Source organism: Microplitis demolitor, chromosome 3 (genome assembly GCF_026212275.2).
Source record: "Microplitis demolitor isolate Queensland-Clemson2020A chromosome 3, iyMicDemo2.1a, whole genome shotgun sequence".
Classification (NCBI taxonomy): Eukaryota; Metazoa; Arthropoda; class Insecta; order Hymenoptera; family Braconidae; genus Microplitis; species Microplitis demolitor.
In genome coordinates, this window is record NC_068547.1 from 4,892,695 (window position 1) to 4,909,306 (window position 16,612).

Here is a 16,612-nt window from a genome sequence, read left to right on the forward strand (position 1 = left end):
AAATATATATATAAATATATATGTCAATAATGATAAAATAAATGTAAAGCATGAAATTTTGAGTATAATTAAAATGCTACTTTCTACAATAATATTTTTATTGATCAATACACAACAATACATCTAACATAAAACGCTAATTAATTATTATTAACAACTTTAAAGAAAAATATTTAAAATAAAATCGCAAAAAATTACAAATTATTAAAGACTGGAAAAATACAAAGTTTTATTTGTCAAGTTATTTATGTGCTTTCAGCGAGTCTACAAATTTTTGGTCATTATGAAGTTATAGAGCTATTTTTTTCTGTGAATAATCAACTTAATTTTTTTTAATTATTTACTCATCTGCAGGTTGATGAAAAAAATATATCATTTATAGGTCTTAAAATTTTATAGTTAAATATTTTTTGAACTCTTAAATATTGACTATTAATAATGAAAATATTTTTTTTTAATTATCACTCGTTAAATTATTTCTTTATATTTTTCTTCATCAACCTATAGGGTCAATAAAATTTAATTAAAAAAACTCAGCGGATATTTTCTATTACCAAAAAATAGTGGGGTCGATTACTGAGTCGGCAATAAAAATTACATGTTTTTTTTTTTTTAATAGAGCGCGTCATAAAATTATACGCATGATTAAGACGTCGAAAGTTTTTCAATTGTATTCAAATTACAGAAAAAAAAAATGATAATATAATGAATAGCACGAATAACAGAAATGAAAATTTAAAACCAATCGATTTATCATCCAGACTAAAGTATAGCTTTCTAACATGACGATTGACTGGAATCCTAATTCCACTTTCTATTGCTTATCATACTTATTATTATTATTACAATCCTATACGTTATTTTAAATTCCGTTGTCTTGAGGTTTTTTTTTTCTTATATATATATTTAAAATAAATATCAAATATATCAATTTTTAATATCTCTCATTATGAATCTTTCAAGCGTCACACTTCATTAACATGCTGATGAATATTGTAAGCACGTCCGCCGCGACGTGACTCTCGCGGTACAATAGGGAGATTTATTTTATGTGGGCTGTCAACTGTCTGTTGTTTGAGTTGTTTTTGTTGTTGAGCATAAACAAAAGTCGTCCTGCCTTCATCCGCGTGCCCAATTCTTGCCGATTCTTTAACAATATTATCTTGTGCACTTAGTAATTGTTTGAATCTCTCATCACTGTTTTCTTGTGGCGTCAGATACTGATCAAACATACGGCCATTACGTACCGTTGAAGTATTATTATCATTATAATTACTATTATTGTTTTTGTTGTTGTTATTATCATAACTTATTTCTTGTCGTGAAGCAGCAACTTCTTGTACTTTATTGTTACTAGTTAAGTTTAATCCTGGATTGAAATTGAGGCCGAGCCATCGTGAAAAAAATGCAATGCCTTGTTCAGCGCTTTCTGATACTGCAGCTATTAACGCATCTGTATTAATCCCATCTTCATCTTCTTCTTCCGGTATTTCGGTTGTTTCTGTAGTACTTTCAATGCTAAATATCAAATTATTTATTATCACTATTAATACAAATGAAAAAAAAAAAATAAAATTAAAAATTTTTGGACTCGGTGTAGTGTAAATTACTCGGTGTTAAAATTACACTAAATATTGTGTTAAATTTAGACAGTGTGAATTAAAAATTTTTACGCTATTAAGCGTAATAATTTTACGTTAAGAAAAATAATGATAAAAATATTCAAATATTCAAAATACTATTTAATACACAGAAAAAAAAAAAGATTTCTTTGCGCAAGAAAAATTTTAAATTATGAAATGGAGACAAAAATTTTTTTCAAGCTGAAATTATTTTTTTTGTCTATCTAAATAAAATTTGTTGCTCATTAATTTAAACTACAACGAGTAACACGGAATCGTGTAAAAAAAAGTAGATTACACTGTTAAAATTACACGGATAATTAATTTACACCGTTATTTCACACTACACATTCGTGTAAAATTATCAGGGTCCATTTTTCCACAAAATTTTTTACATACAGACAATACTTACGGTGTACTTTGAATTTGTTTAACATTATTATTAAAATTAAAGCAACCAATATGATAGGTCGCCTGTGGTGTGCGCATCAATGCTGGTTCAATAACCAAACAACCATCGTAATCTGATTGGTCGTGCCGCTTGATTGACGTAAACTTGGCGCACAACTGGGCCAAATCCGAAAGTAGATTCATACAGGTCGGTTTGTTAGCCGCGTCCGCTGTTCAAATAATAAAACAAACTACATTAGTCTACATTGTATCACGTAAAAAAAACAATAACAATAACAATAACAAATATATTTATTAATATATCACAATATACTTTCTTCTAAGTTTAAATAAAATAAATAATTGTAATAATGACCTATCTTTATAGTCGCATTGTGCACAGGATTGTCTCCATAATTAAGATTTAATGATACGTTATCTTCTTTTTGTTTAATGTTAACACAAGCCGGTCCACCGAGATCGATTGTCGAGGTTAAATTAAGATCAACGCAACACAAACAACCGGATGTTTGACAAAGACACTTTGACTGCGGCATCGATGATCTTCCTTCTGTTTCATGCAGATCCCATGACAACAGTGTCTCTGTTATTTTTAATTATCGTTAATAAAATGATGAATAAATTTTAGAGTAAAAAAAAAAAAGTAGTATAGAACACTGTTTAATGATAAATCTCACCAAGTATCCCAGCAGACGATACAGCAACGATAGCACAAGAAAGAAATACGAATAACTTGTTGATGGCCATACTCTCGTGGTGACTTGTACAAAAGTGTACTTACAACTGCACACACGATCTTAAGTTAAGTCTTTTAGTTCACAACAGCCACAGGCACTGTCAGCCAGTTAGCCAGTCAGCCAGCAATACAACCCAGACAGACTTCTCAAGAGTCTCTCGAGAGAATCAAGAGAAGAGAAGGTAGCCAGGTATAAGGTAGAAGGCAGAAAGAGGTACAAATAAGCGTTAAGGATCGGCGCCACTCCTGGTGAGCGCCCACCAACCAACCAAACTCAGGCAAACCCAGTACCAAGACAACTGTCAGAATAAGTGTTAAATGAGAAGGAAATGGTGAAAATATATTTAACACACCCAACACCCATCCGGCAGATAAGAGTAGAGGTAAATATTAAATGAGAGTGGGTTATATTGGGAGATTTAATTATAATAAAAGATAAAAATAAATTTACGGGTTTAATAAACCGTGAATAACATACATGGATATGAGGAAGAGAAAAAGAAAGAGGAAGTGGAAGAGGAAGAAGAAGAATCAGTGGTGTGGATTATTTTAATTTTTAATTTTATGTCAAGTATATAAGGAATAATGTTATACTAAATCTGACTTGACATTGTCTGTATTAAGATACGCTTGACGACGATATAATACACGATCATCGGTATCAAGGTGTTGGATGTCTACACACATGAGATATTTTATTTTTATTGGTGGACAACTGCTGGTGAGAGTACGTCATTGGATGAGGATTATTTTCAAGTTTAAGCAGAGGGATTGGAGGCTACGGGCAAAGAACCTCATTTAGGTTACCGGGTGACCCTCTTCTTGTGAACCCGGTACCAGTTGTCTCGACCCAACACACTCCTACGTTTATATATACATATATTTATTTTTACTTATTATTATTATTATTATTATTATTATTATTATTATTATTATTATTATTATTTATTATTGTATGGTATATAAATATATATATATATATATATATATATATATATATATATATATATATATATACTTATTTCTATTTATACTTTTGTAATTTAAATGTATCAAATCTCTTACTAATTTCAATTACGAGTAGACTAATGCTAGACAGTTATTTTCAATTGACACAGTATTATTATTATTTTAATGGTCAAGTTTTCTTAATAAAGTATTGTAGAATGTCGATAAAAAATAAATGGCTATGGTTTTGTCTTGATTAAAATTTTTTTACATCAAGTTGGAACCGAAGGAGATCAATTAACGTTTTATTGTTTTTTGTAGTTATTTAATTACTTAATTTTGATGTGAAAAAAAATTTCTCTAAAGTTTAATGAACTTTTAATTTATAAAATTATTTATTTATTTTTAAATATTTAATTCATTTTACGTCATTGCATTTTACGTTTTATGTAGCATTCCAAAAATTTTTAAAAAATAATTTAAATTTATAATTTTGAATAAATATTTAATTATAAAATATGTTTATTAAATTTTTGACGGGTCAAAATGTAAAAGTGATTTATATTTTTTGTATATTTATAAATAACAAAACCTGATGACGAATAAGGAAGATGAAAGCGTCGATTGATAAATTAATATACAAATATTAATAATAATAATAACAATAATAATAATATGAATAATAATAATAATCTATATTATTGAGAAAATAAGAAAAATTTTGTTCCAATCATATCTATATGACACAATGTAACAAAAACCGTGGTAAGTTCAGGCGAAGTAGGTGTTAAAATTTTTGGTGTTAAATTTCAACACCGAGTGGTGTTTAAATAACACCGCTGCCGGCGTAAATATTCTTTACTGGTGTTAAAACATTTTTCGGTGTTAAAAATATTTAACCTTGTGAATATTTTTACTTACTCGATCACTACAGTTAATTAGTATTTTCATTAATTAATTAAATTATTAGTGATTGAAATGGCGGGTGTAAAATTGTGTAATTTTTAAATAAATTTCGTACAACATAAATTATTATTTAAATAAGTACGTAGCAAAATTGAAATTTCCTCCAGATCATATTCATTAAATTTTTATATTTTTTTACACGTAATACATTTTTTTTTTTTTTTCTAATTTCTATACGAGGAATTTTTTTATACCTATTTAACACCGCCTATACGGGTGTTATTTCATTTTAACACTGCTCTTTTTACAGTGTAGAATCAATTAATGTTATTAAATTTGGTATTGTTAAAAAGGTCTCGACTTGAATTCGTGTCTTTATATGATTTGAATTTTTTATATCCAAATTTCGAGATAAATCACTTTATCTATTCTACTCAAATAAAATTTAAATTACGCGGGAAAAACAGACGATCGTATTTATTTTCTTCAAATAAATTAATATTTGAATTATTGTCTCACTGAATATGACTGAATATATATATAACTATTATATATAATTAAGAGAAAATTAAAAAAATTTAGTCTATGCCATGTCCTCTATGACAATAAAAATTGAATAGATTTAATTGGGTATCAGTGAAGAAAAATATATTAGAAGACTAATAAAAAAAAATTTGACCGTGTAGATTTTTTTTCAAGAATCCATAATTATACAATCACCGAAATCAATAAGTTTGCGAGTTTATAATGAGATGTGTCTCATCAAATTTCAACGATAATATAAATAAACAAAAAATTCTAGTTAATTTTCGAGTATAAATTTAAATAAACAATTAAATTAAAATGATATTTAATAAATTTGGTAGTAATACTCTGTCAGTCACGTAGTGACTGTAGGTTGCTCGTAATAATAAAAATATTAATAATAGTGTTATAAAATAAATAAGGCAGGACAATACTTTTCCTTATACTGGATTCCAGAGTACGATAAAAGATTATTAGCCAAGGTAAACCGCTTCGGGCCACTACTTTCTTCGACCCACTGACCAGAGAAAGGTAGTAGACGATGTGTGTCTCTCCAAATAAAATACTAAATCCATTCTACTATAACTATTTTCAAATATCAGCTTATATTTATCCGATTATACGGTACCTGGTCATAAAAAAAATATTTAAAAAATTTAAATCGTCACTCGACTGGAGTCGAACCCAAATCAGTGAAGTTTCTATAAATTCTGGAGACCATAAAAAAAACTATAAATAAAAATAAAAATAAAAAATAACAGTGAATGTCCAACGGCCTATCAGTGGAGTGATTGAACATTGATTGGCATACCATTGCATCGAGTTAGACATTTCGATGTCCATCATTGGACATCGCATGTAATGTAATGACAAAGTAATCAGTTGGAACAAGACAACTCGGTTGGGTTGGGTCTTTCTACTTCTATATATACATAATGGACACAGCACCTGTACTAATAATCCTTTCTCATTTCCGTACTAACTAAAGTCTTATTTATATTGCCTAGATGCACATTAGAATGCTTAATAATTAACTACGGTAAGTATAATGTTATGTCCAGTGGTGGTGGTTTGTGACCGACTTTGAGAGCTACCTTACCAGGGGGAGGGGAGCCGGGTGGCATCTTCAGTTGGGCATTCGACTTCGTAAGATTAACAGTTTTAAAAGAGTTTTAACCGTGAGGATATCACGCCAAGGTGTTACTTATTATTTTTTCAAGTTTTTATTAACGCTTTAGATTTTTTTTATTTTAAATTATCACGTAAGTTTTTATTGTAATTTTTTAAATTCTATTTCATCGGCAGTTTAATTTTTTTTATTAACAAAAAAATCTTAAGTACCGGAAGTTAGAACCTTTGGTAATTTATTTTTTTAAAATAAAGTTCAAATTGAATTATTATTTTTTTTTTTAAAGTTCATGTTATGGTAACGTGTTACCGGAAGTTAAAGAACTAGATAAATGCATAACTGCACGTGCAATAAATTGCAACAAGTTGACCATTCTTAGTTTAATAATAATAATAATGGTAATTAAATTGGACACGTAGCACCATAAGAGTGATGTATGAGGATTGTAACTAAGCACTAAAGTACTCAAGTTGCTTTGACCGTGACCGTGATGTAGGCCAACCTGTTAAGTTTTGTAGTCACGAGTAAATGTATATAGAGTCGAGTAAGATCTTTTAAAAAAAACGTTTGTTACAATCCGCGACACGTCATCCTCTGTAGTAATGCTCTTTAGCATCAGATGGTTTTCAGAACCAGAAAATAAAAAACAATAACAATAATCAAATGTAAATCTACTGCTTGAAATAATTCCTTTTGTTATTTACTCTATTATTAACATCCTTTATCTTTCTGCTATTCAAATTTTTTAAAAGACTATTTAAATAAATTCTTTGGACCGTGGATTTAACTTTGTTCTCTGTTAGAAGTTGTTCATTTTTATTTATGTTTTATTATTTTTTAGAAGATAAAAGAAGATAATAATGCGATTGTCTACGGTGTTTGAGTTGCTGCTGATTTTTTTATTAATAGCCTTCGCTGCCTATGGAAGAGTTATCGGTAAGTTTTTATGGTTTACTTTTAAGTCAAGAATTGTGTCTTGGAAAAAAAAATATGTTTATTTTAATAAAAGAAATTGTTATAAATTTGATTTGATGTTTTTATTTTTAGATCGAGATGAAGTTACCAGTTTGCGAAGAGTCATCAGAGCTACTGAAGGAAGAGCGAAACAAGGAAATTTGGGTGTTTCTATTTTGTCATTAAATCAAGCTACGGAAAGTCTTAATAAATATTGCACTTGCGACAAAGATGTTTGTCAATGTTGCCGCGATTTTCATATCCCTGTTGTTTCATTAAAAGGACCAGGTATTTTTTTTTGTTTTTAATTAAATTTGAATGTAACAACTATTAAAATTTATACTAATTTTAAAAAACCGTATTTACAATTTTTAGATACAGCGTTAAAAAAAAATAATGGTAAAAAAAATTTTTTTTAATTTAAAAAATAACCGCTTATTTGTGTGGAATAATATTTTATATTTAATTTGCTTAGTTCTTGGGTATTAAAAATTTTAACGGTAGAAATTTTTTGATTAAAAAAATTCTAACGTTTTCTATTCATAAAGTAGTTTAATTATTTTTATAGATATATAATAAAAAAATAATTATGCGGCGCAATTTCTTTATTTGAGCTTCACATTTAAAAAACAGTTAGTTAATGGGCTAATGGTAAACGGAATTATTTTTACCGTTATGAAGTTAATAAAAAAAAAAACTTGAGCTATTAACTTAGACACATAATGAAAATACATAAGTTTTTTTCTCTCATAACATACTTGTGTTTTATTTTAGGATGTGCTTCTATAAGATACTTCGAGAAAGATAATTTGGAACTACAATTAAGTTTCGGTGATAATCTTTTGACAAACACGGTCGTTAATGGTAAGACTGTTTTTAATTATTATATAATTTACTGTAATTATAATAATAATATTAATTTTTGTGAGTGAATTCAGTGTTATAATAGAAAGGGACCGAGATAAAATAATGGTGGTTTAGTCCGGGATTCGAACCCAGGTCTTTTGATATCGTGTCAAACCACCATTTTTTCTCGACTGCTTTCTATTATAACTTTGAATTTACTCACAAAAATTAATAAATTTATTATTAAATTGTCTTTGAATATATATTAATATAAGGGAGAGAAGTGCAAAATGGGATAGGGGTATAATGGGGTACTTCTACAATTCTATAAAAAATAATATTTTTTGAATATTCCAAAATGACTTTTGTGAAGATAATCGAGAATTATTTTGAATTTTTTTTGTTAAACTTATCGTCCCCTTTCTGGGTAAACCTCGTAACTACTTTTTTTTCATGATTAAACTTATGAATGAAAAACATTATTTAGTAGTGCTATTGCGTAAAAAAAACTTCAAATTTAAAAAATTATAACAGAATGTTCGAGAGACTTTTGAATTTTAATATTTTCATTAACGCACGTGTAGCAGAGTAGATGTTTTGACCGACTTTTTAAAAAATTATAATTTTGCAGTTACGAGGTTTACCCAGAAAAGCGACGCTTTTCAAAAATCGAAGACTTAAGCCGAAAAATGTTAATGACTTTTGTTTTATGATCAGAACTATTAAAAATTTTTTTTTCTTCCTTTGAATCTAATGATCATGTGAAATTTAATTTTCACTTATATAAATTGCTTATAAAAAAAATTTTATTTTTATCAAATTTATCTAATTTTCATAAATTTCTGTTTTCTCTTTTTTTAAAGGGTACCCTATTTTGCCCGAAAAAAATGCAAAATTTTTTTTTAATGGCAACCGAAAATCTTTCCTATTTACTTTAAATATCATTAAAAAAAAATATTTAACGTATTTGAGTCCCCAAAATCTCAATATTTCCTGAAGTACCTCGTTTTTTTCCCTTCCTTTCATATATATATATATATATATATATATATATATATATATATATATATATAATATTCGTAAAGATATTTGAGATTTTCAATACAATAAAAATACACCAAAAATATAATAACAACTTGACCATGCGCAATTTAAAATAATAATAATAATAATAATAATAATAATAATAATAATAATAATAATAATGATAATGATAATTATTCAATTAAAGGTAAGAAACCGCGTACAATTTGTGTACCAATGCCGGGTGGTTACTCGAAATTTTGCGGAAGAATATATTCTGTTGAACGAGAATCTGATGATAATTTCAAAGCGTGTCTTGGATTAGAATTACAATCAAGTTATGAAGTTGAAGCATCACTTCGTCTTAGTTGCTTCAGGTATTCATTTATTAATTAATTAATTAATTAAAAAAAATATAAATACATAATTTAATATTTTTAGCTTTGGCCCAGATGGTCTAAAATTACGTCCTGCAGAAGCATTCCCTCCGACTGTATTAAATGAAAATGATGATGATGACGATGACGACGACGACGATGATGATGATCTTGGTTCCTTCTTTGATTTTTCTGATGACAGTGACAACAAAAAAGATATTAATCAATTGCCATCAAAAAATACCGCAGTCGCAGGATCAAATCAACAATCTGATGATGAAGATGAAGACGACGACGACGACGATGATGATGATGATGATTATTCATTAGGCATAGATGCATTCCTTGATATAATTACCGATGACGATGAAACTGAAAAGAAGAAACCAACTACTGCTACCCCATTGTTATTAACTGTTCCAACTATTAATAAACCGACAACTGCAAAACCGATAGTAAGTCGCACAACTACTAAAGCACCTAAACTTGAAGCTGAAACTTCGACGGTTGCAGTCAGTTCAGAAACACTTGGGCTAATTAGTGAAACAGACAGTTCAACTGAGATTTCTTTGAAAAATGCTACGGAACCAAGCGCTGAAGAAGAACCGATGACTGAATCGAGTGCTACTGAATTAGCTTTAGAAATCAGCTCCAGTACAAGTGAGACAACAGATGAAAATAAGACAGAGCAGCCATTAGAAGCTGCAGGGTCGAATGATAATAAACAAGTGGTTAAAGTAAAAAAAGTTCCAGTGATTAAAAAAATAATTGTCGGTGTTACTGATAAGAAAACGAGTATTACTTCAAATAGCGCTAATGCTATCAAAAATGATGTGAAGAAGCCTTTAGTTAAACCTGCGAAGCCGGACCCTCTTCCCAAGCCTAATGACAATGTTGATGACGATGATGAAGAAGATGATGACCTACTGAGTACGGCTGTAGATGATGATGATGAAGATGATGATGATGAAGAAGAAGAAGAGGAAGAAGAAACGGAAAATGTTGAAGATCATGAGGAAAATGATGATGTTAAACATGAAGAAACCACTTCTGCGGAAGGTAACGACAAAAGACCTGATCATGATAATGATCATGAAGAAGTTAGTGAAGAAGATCTGCTAGATGATGACGATGATGATGTGGATGATGACGATGAGGAAGAAGAAACTAGTTTGATATCTGCTTTGATTGATGATGACAATGATGATAATAATAAAAAAAATAAAAATGGTAGCACGTCGACTGAAGCTTCGAAGAAAGATAATGAGTATGAAAATATTGATGATTTTTTCGGAAGAAAAATGCCTGCGAGACGGGGCAGACAGAGTAAAGTAATGAGGCTGTAATTTATTTAATTGATATTTGTTATTTATTTATTTATTAATTTTTTAGATTGAAATTAATTTACCACCGGAAATTTTTAGAAAATTATATTTATTGTGAGTTGAATGCCTACTCCTAGTGGTATTAATATGTCTCATTTGCTCTAAAAAATTTTAATTTGTGTAGTATTAAATTATTGACGTGCAAACGAGTTATAGGTCATCAGCCATAATTAAATCACTTAACTCTTGTAAAATAATATACATATATTTATTTAATTAATTATTATTTATAGAAATTATTTAATAATGTATTTATGTATTAAAAATAAAAATAATATTTAATTTAAAAAATATTCTTTCTTATAATTATTAATTATCTTATAAATATCAATTATAATTTTTGTAAAAAACAGATAATAGATTTGGTATTGTGACATACCGGAAAATTTCTTGGTTTTATTTGAATATTTATATTGTTTATTATAAATATAGTCTAGACTGGGCCTCACTGGGGTGTCAACAGACCCCAGTGGGTCCTGGTCATCGATTATTTTGTAAATTAATAAATTTTTAAATATCGCGATTTAAAATTGATCCGATACCGATACCGATATTTGTCTTTATCCTCCGTGTTATTATTATATAAATATAAGGATAAGGTTTTTAAAGAATGGGGCAGCTGGTGTCAGCGTTCAGTATTTAGGATAGTTATCTTGGGCAACCGGTAGCTGCGCCTAAAAATACCGGAGATATAGGAGAAATATTGAGGTGCCAAACGGAGCCCCAAAATAAAGGGTAAATTAATTTAAAATTAATTGTGGGGTTTATTTAATAATTAATGAAGAGCAAACGCAAACTGATAGATTTTATTCAGCAGAGTACTAGTCTTTCCTGAGTCCTTCGACTCACTGCTTTTCTTTTGACACTGCATAATTATTCACGGAAAAAAAAAACTATATGAATTGAGAAACGACATGTAATAGGATAGAAGTACCATTTGTGGCGGGTGCTCTATTTTTGAACCTTTAATATTTTATTTTAACTGATGAAAAAGTATAAAAAAAAAATTTAATTTTAATACAGTAAAAAAATTGTCTGTATGAATTAAAAAAAGTAAGTATGCCTTTGCGTGACGTACGTATCATTTTATTAAAATTTTTTAAGTGGCCAATACTTGCCCTAAAGTGGCCACAAATGGTACTTCTATCCTATAATGATAAAGTGATCAATAAATATTATCATTCTATATAATAATTCTTTAATTTATAATTCAAACGTAAATAATTAGTAGGATAAATATTAAAATTTACTGTCTATGCAGGAAAATTGAATACTTGAACTTTAAAAATCGTAACTTAAACATTCAAAATTTATGACATATTAAAAAATTTATTGTTTGGAGTATTAAAATTCTCAATATTGACACCCAGGTTCCGGGTTGTAATTTCAAACACTAATTTTTAAAAATTCTTTTTTTCCGTGTATACAAAAAAATTAATAGTATTACATCTTAGGATCCTTAGAGGAATGTCGAGGCAGTCCAATTCTCATCTACGTAGGCGCAATGTTTTGTTTACGATTAGACTGCGTCGGAGTTCTAAAAATGCTTATCAGCGAAATTTCCGTTCAAACAGATCAGAAACTATAAATTAAAAATAATAATTAAACAAATTATATTTATTTATTTAATAAATTACACAGGAACGTAATAGTATGAATAAATTTATTATTATATGTTATGAAGAAATTGTTTTCAAATTGAAACTAAAAATTTATTTCCCAAGTTCGCTATCTGTTTAATAAAAAAATTTGATTTAAAACCTCAGTTTTATTCTTTACGATCATAAGTTTTTATTTTTATTGAGTTTACAGAAAAATTTAATATTTACTTAACTAATACCAATATAATTTATGTATTACTCCAAAAAATTTTATCTTTAGATCTTTACTCTAATATTTCACAATAAATTTTACTCGTAAAAAAAAAAAAAATATATATTTAAAAAGTGCAAATTCGAATTACAAGTGAATAAATTTAAATAAAAGACAATAAATTTCTAACATGATAAATTACAAAAAATATAATTTATTGTTATACTAGATAATAAAATAAAACAACAATCAACTTGAATTTATAATAAATAAATCATAATTTAACCACAACAATAGTAAATTATTTAAATTAAAAAATGAAAGACAGTGAATTGAATTGTAAATGAAATAGTCGACTTTTGCTATGATTTAAATAATATTTTAAAAACTAATTTATAAATACTGTAATTGTAAATGTATGTGTGTCATGAAGAGGATAAATCAGCAAGACCACAACCATTCGGAGACTAAAGAGCACTTCGCAAAAACTTTCACTGGAAAGTTATTTATTTTTTGCTTAGGGAGTGTGTATTGATGTGCGAATGGCATCCTCCCTATAAAGTTTACTCTCAGACAGTGCAGGGTAAACCGTCAGTACTTTTCAAGCACTCGTTAGCATATCATACACTAACTTAACTTGCATCTCATCTCATTTTATTTAAACCATTCAATTTATTTATTTCACAATGTTTACTTCAAAACTGTTTCACTTTTGTTTAACTATTTTATCTTTTTTATTGATAACAGTGTTTTTATTTCTTGATTGCGTCGAATCTAACGCAACAGATACAAATTTAACTAAAAGGTTTCCACGTAAGTAATAAAATTAATTATATCTTTCTTTTTACTTCTAAATAAAAATTATTAAATATTTTTTTGTATGAAAATAATTTATAAATTTCAGTGCTAATGCCAAAGAAATCAATTTATTACGATTTATCGAGTCGTCAACCATTTGAACTTGAGATTGATGATACAGAAAGGCTGCCAGAGTCACCCTTAAAATATGTATCGCGTGGTGTCGGGTGTAATTGCAATAATTTAACATGCGGGTGTTGCGCTGGTGTCAATTTAGAGTTTTTCAATTTTGACCAAAAGGCCTGTTCAAATATAACACTTATTCCTGAAGAATTTGCTATGGATTTCCATCTAATTGTTAACGATAATGAAGTTCTGAAGCAGCGTATAACTGGTAATTAAAACCAAAATATATATTTTTAATTATGATATTTATAATAATTAAATTTACAGGAAAAAATCCTCCACCGCTGTGTATGCCACTCAGTTTTTTTCCCATCATTAGTTTCTGTGTTCGTGTCTTCGATATCGGTATAATTGAAAATAAAGTACGCGCATGTATGGATTTTGAAACTCGTATTACATCCTGGCCAATTTTTGTTCTTCATTTCAATTGTGTTAAAGTAGGAACTGATGGTGTCTCATGGGTACCACCAACATCCCCGAATCATAAGCCAACATCATTGGTTGAAACAAATTTAAATCCAACAAAGCCTGGATTTTTAGTACCGGAAGTTTATGATGAAGTTAATTTTGAGCCGGCTGATCAAATAGTTGCCTCAAATTTTTCAAACGTCACACCTGAAGACGAACAACAAATTGGTAGTCTTAAATTATAATTTATTTGTTTTTTTATTTATTTATTTATTTATTTATTTATATATTTACTATCTTATGTATGGTGGAAATCATTAGTTTTATGAATAAAAATTAATTAAAAATTGAACTGGAAAGTGTTAACTAAATACACAAGGTGAGCAAATAATGAGTTGTATGATATATATAATCGTAAACCTAAATTTCTCCTTTAGTAAAATGAGGCCATCATCTTTTCAAGAACAGTCGTGTGTTGTACGTCGTTGAAATCACTTGATTCACTTATTAATATTTTTATTAAATTAATATTTATAGTTTTTTAAAATAATTTTTACCATGACTCGATACTTTAACACTTTATTGACAACAGTAATTATTAATTTATTGTTTTTAAAAAATATAAGTAACACAATTATAATAAATAAGTCACATGATGAATGGAAAAATGTAACAGACACTTATTTAAGACAATCAAGTACGAATAATTTAAATAGTACGGCAATAGTGTCAACGACTATTGCTACGACGACAGAAAATAATGAAAGAGCATGTAAATGTGGCGGCGGTTTATGTTCTTGTTGCTCAAAATTATTGTACGACAGATGGAAACAAAAAGCGTGTGTTGAAGTAACTTATGATCCAGACGAGTTCAGTTTTACGGCTAAAATAATGTTTAACGACCGCGTATTGTATACAAGAAGCGTATCCGGTAAAAATCCGCGGCCTATTTGTGTTCCTTTTCCTCGTATTCCGCTGGTGAGGGCTTGCGTTAGATTTTACAATATTTATTTTCAAGGACGTAATGTACATATGTGCGTTAGTATGGAGGGAAAGTTCGATGACACGACTCTGGTTAAGGTAAAGCTGACTATTTTTTTTATTAATTAATATTCGCTAAATTTTTTACATATTTATGTTACCTTCAGTTTAAATAGTAGGACAAGTTGGGCCACTTGAAATTTAAAATTTTAAACCAGTTCTCAAAATTTGACTATTAATAATTTAATTAAAATTTTTTTATCAATTAATTTAATAATTGTTTTCATAAATGATTTTAATTCTAAGTAGAAAATTAATTTATTCACTAGAGTTCATTTTTCCCCACATTAAAAATTTTTTTTCATTAACTAATTTTAATATTAATAGTTATTTCGAAACTGAGAAATATAAAATAATAAAAAAGGAAATAATATTTTTTTAGGCTGGATTAGATTGTATAAGACTTGGAGCTAATGGTGTAGCTATTGTCCGACCAGAAGATGGTACAGGATTAGGACAATTAGAATTTTTACCTGATTCACCAGAAGATAATGCGCAAGATTATAATAACGACAATGAAAGTGATGAAGATGATGACGATGATGACGACAGCGATGAATATTATTAATTAACAATTATTTATTTCAATTGTACTAGTTATTGTTAACTTTAAATAAAATCCTATGCCTCTTACTTATTTTAAAATGTTACACAAAACCATTTTCACAAATCCACGACGAAATGATTTCTCTCGTCACTAAAAATTTAAATAGTTTTTCAGTAAAGTTCCATAGCTCGTCAACAACAACAGCAATATGCATTAAACAATAATCAAATTTATAATTTTGAATTTTGTAAAATATCATTTTTAATATATATTTAAATATGTATAACATTCAACACATTTCATTCAGTTACGTTTGATAAATTATTAAATAATTTTCGCGCTTATATAGCTGACAGCTGATTTGTTAATAATTGATTAAAAAATTATTATTATTATTACTATTATTCATATATTGATTGACGTTTTAACATATAGCCTGATGAACTTTGTCGGATGATTTGTGACATCACGAATCGTACACACGCTCATAAAATATCATTGTTTTTTTTTTTTTTTATCATTAATATATAAATATAAATATGTTTGTATATAAATAATGTGTGTAATAACCGTAACGACTTTCACTACCTGTTTTTCCAAATAAAACAATTATTTTCCTGGAATTCAAGGTGTCACATAGTTATTATTACTACTTCCTATTGACGAGTAACGATCCGGTAAAAATAAAAAATTTACTTTTTAAATTATTAGTTTTGATGAAGCGACTTTGCTAACGTGACATTTTTTTTTAAACGGAAAATTTTTTAAATAATAAATAATTATGTTTATAAATAAATTATTATTACTAGTATTGTTAATTAATAATTTTATAATAATTAATGGAGATACCAATTTTGGAATTAATAAAAATAAAAATCTAACATTCCGTCGAGCAAATATTTTCAATGAAAGATCTTGCACGTGTATGACAGAAGTATCATGCAGTTGTTGTGAAATA

The 16,612-nt window shown here is 27.9% G+C and overlaps 4 protein-coding genes across 8 annotated transcripts; 3 read left to right on the plus strand and 1 right to left on the minus strand.

Moving 5' to 3' along the window:
- Positions 1–209: 209 nt before the first annotated feature.
- Positions 210–3,397, minus strand: LOC103580686 (uncharacterized). The gene is made up of 4 exons (XM_014440532.2): positions 2,711–3,397; positions 2,389–2,616; positions 2,035–2,242; positions 210–1,518 (listed from the first exon to the last, which is right to left on the minus strand). Exons 1-4 carry the CDS (start codon positions 2,778–2,780, stop codon positions 966–968), a joined length of 1,059 nt encoding a protein of 352 aa, XP_014296018.1. The 5' UTR covers positions 2,781–3,397; the 3' UTR covers positions 210–965.
- A 2,728-nt stretch (positions 3,398–6,125) lies between these two features.
- LOC103580687 (coiled-coil domain-containing protein 1) lies at positions 6,126–11,155 on the plus strand. 5 transcript variants are annotated; one of them, XM_008562534.3, is made up of 7 exons: positions 6,126–6,187; positions 7,119–7,213; positions 7,325–7,519; positions 7,607–7,630; positions 8,006–8,095; positions 9,309–9,477; positions 9,542–11,155. In XM_008562534.3, exons 2-7 carry the CDS (start codon positions 7,138–7,140, stop codon positions 10,821–10,823), a joined length of 1,836 nt encoding a protein of 611 aa, XP_008560756.1. In that variant the 5' UTR covers positions 6,126–6,187; positions 7,119–7,137; the 3' UTR covers positions 10,824–11,155. The 5 variants fall into 5 exon arrangements, with proteins under 5 accessions (XP_008560756.1, XP_008560753.1, XP_008560754.1 ...); XM_008562531.2 differs by lacking the exon at positions 6,126–6,187 and adding an exon at positions 6,261–6,410; XM_008562532.3 differs by lacking the exon at positions 6,126–6,187 and adding an exon at positions 6,261–6,410 and having other exon boundaries at positions 7,122–7,213.
- Positions 11,156–13,011: 1,856 nt separating this feature from the next.
- On the plus strand, positions 13,012–14,476 carry LOC103580689 (uncharacterized). The gene is made up of 3 exons (XM_008562538.3): positions 13,012–13,487; positions 13,579–13,866; positions 13,926–14,476. Exons 1-3 carry the CDS (start codon positions 13,361–13,363, stop codon positions 14,309–14,311), a joined length of 801 nt encoding a protein of 266 aa, XP_008560760.2. The 5' UTR covers positions 13,012–13,360; the 3' UTR covers positions 14,312–14,476.
- Positions 14,477–14,538: 62 nt separating this feature from the next.
- LOC103580688 (uncharacterized) lies at positions 14,539–15,740 on the plus strand. Its single transcript, XM_008562536.3, has 2 exons — positions 14,539–15,146; positions 15,490–15,740. The coding sequence occupies exons 1-2, from the start codon at positions 14,625–14,627 to the stop codon at positions 15,673–15,675; spliced, it is 708 nt and encodes a 235-aa protein (XP_008560758.1). The 5' UTR covers positions 14,539–14,624; the 3' UTR covers positions 15,676–15,740.
- The last annotated feature ends 872 nt before the right edge of the window (positions 15,741–16,612 follow it).

Coding starts and splice junctions, on each gene's coding strand:
- LOC103580687 (XM_008562534.3), top strand. CDS start 7,138: ATGCGATTGTCTACGGTGTTTGAGTTGCTGCTGATTTTTTTATTAATA. Junction 7,520..7,606: donor TGTTTCATTAAAAGGACCAG/GTATTTTTTTTT, acceptor TACAATTTTTAG/ATACAGCGTTAAAAAAAAAT. Junction 8,096..9,308: donor GACAAACACGGTCGTTAATG/GTAAGACTGTTT, acceptor ATTCAATTAAAG/GTAAGAAACCGCGTACAATT.
- LOC103580688 (XM_008562536.3), top strand. CDS start 14,625: ATGACTCGATACTTTAACACTTTATTGACAACAGTAATTATTAATTTA. Junction 15,147..15,489: donor ATGACACGACTCTGGTTAAG/GTAAAGCTGACT, acceptor ATATTTTTTTAG/GCTGGATTAGATTGTATAAG.
- LOC103580689 (XM_008562538.3), top strand. CDS start 13,361: ATGTTTACTTCAAAACTGTTTCACTTTTGTTTAACTATTTTATCTTTT. Junction 13,488..13,578: donor TTTAACTAAAAGGTTTCCAC/GTAAGTAATAAA, acceptor TATAAATTTCAG/TGCTAATGCCAAAGAAATCA. Junction 13,867..13,925: donor TCTGAAGCAGCGTATAACTG/GTAATTAAAACC, acceptor TTAAATTTACAG/GAAAAAATCCTCCACCGCTG.
- LOC103580686 (XM_014440532.2), bottom strand. CDS start 2,780: ATGGCCATCAACAAGTTATTCGTATTTCTTTCTTGTGCTATCGTTGCT. Junction 2,617..2,710: donor ATCGTCTGCTGGGATACTTG/GTGAGATTTATC, acceptor TAAAAATAACAG/AGACACTGTTGTCATGGGAT. Junction 1,519..2,034: donor AAACAAATTCAAAGTACACC/GTAAGTATTGTC, acceptor TTTGATATTTAG/CATTGAAAGTACTACAGAAA.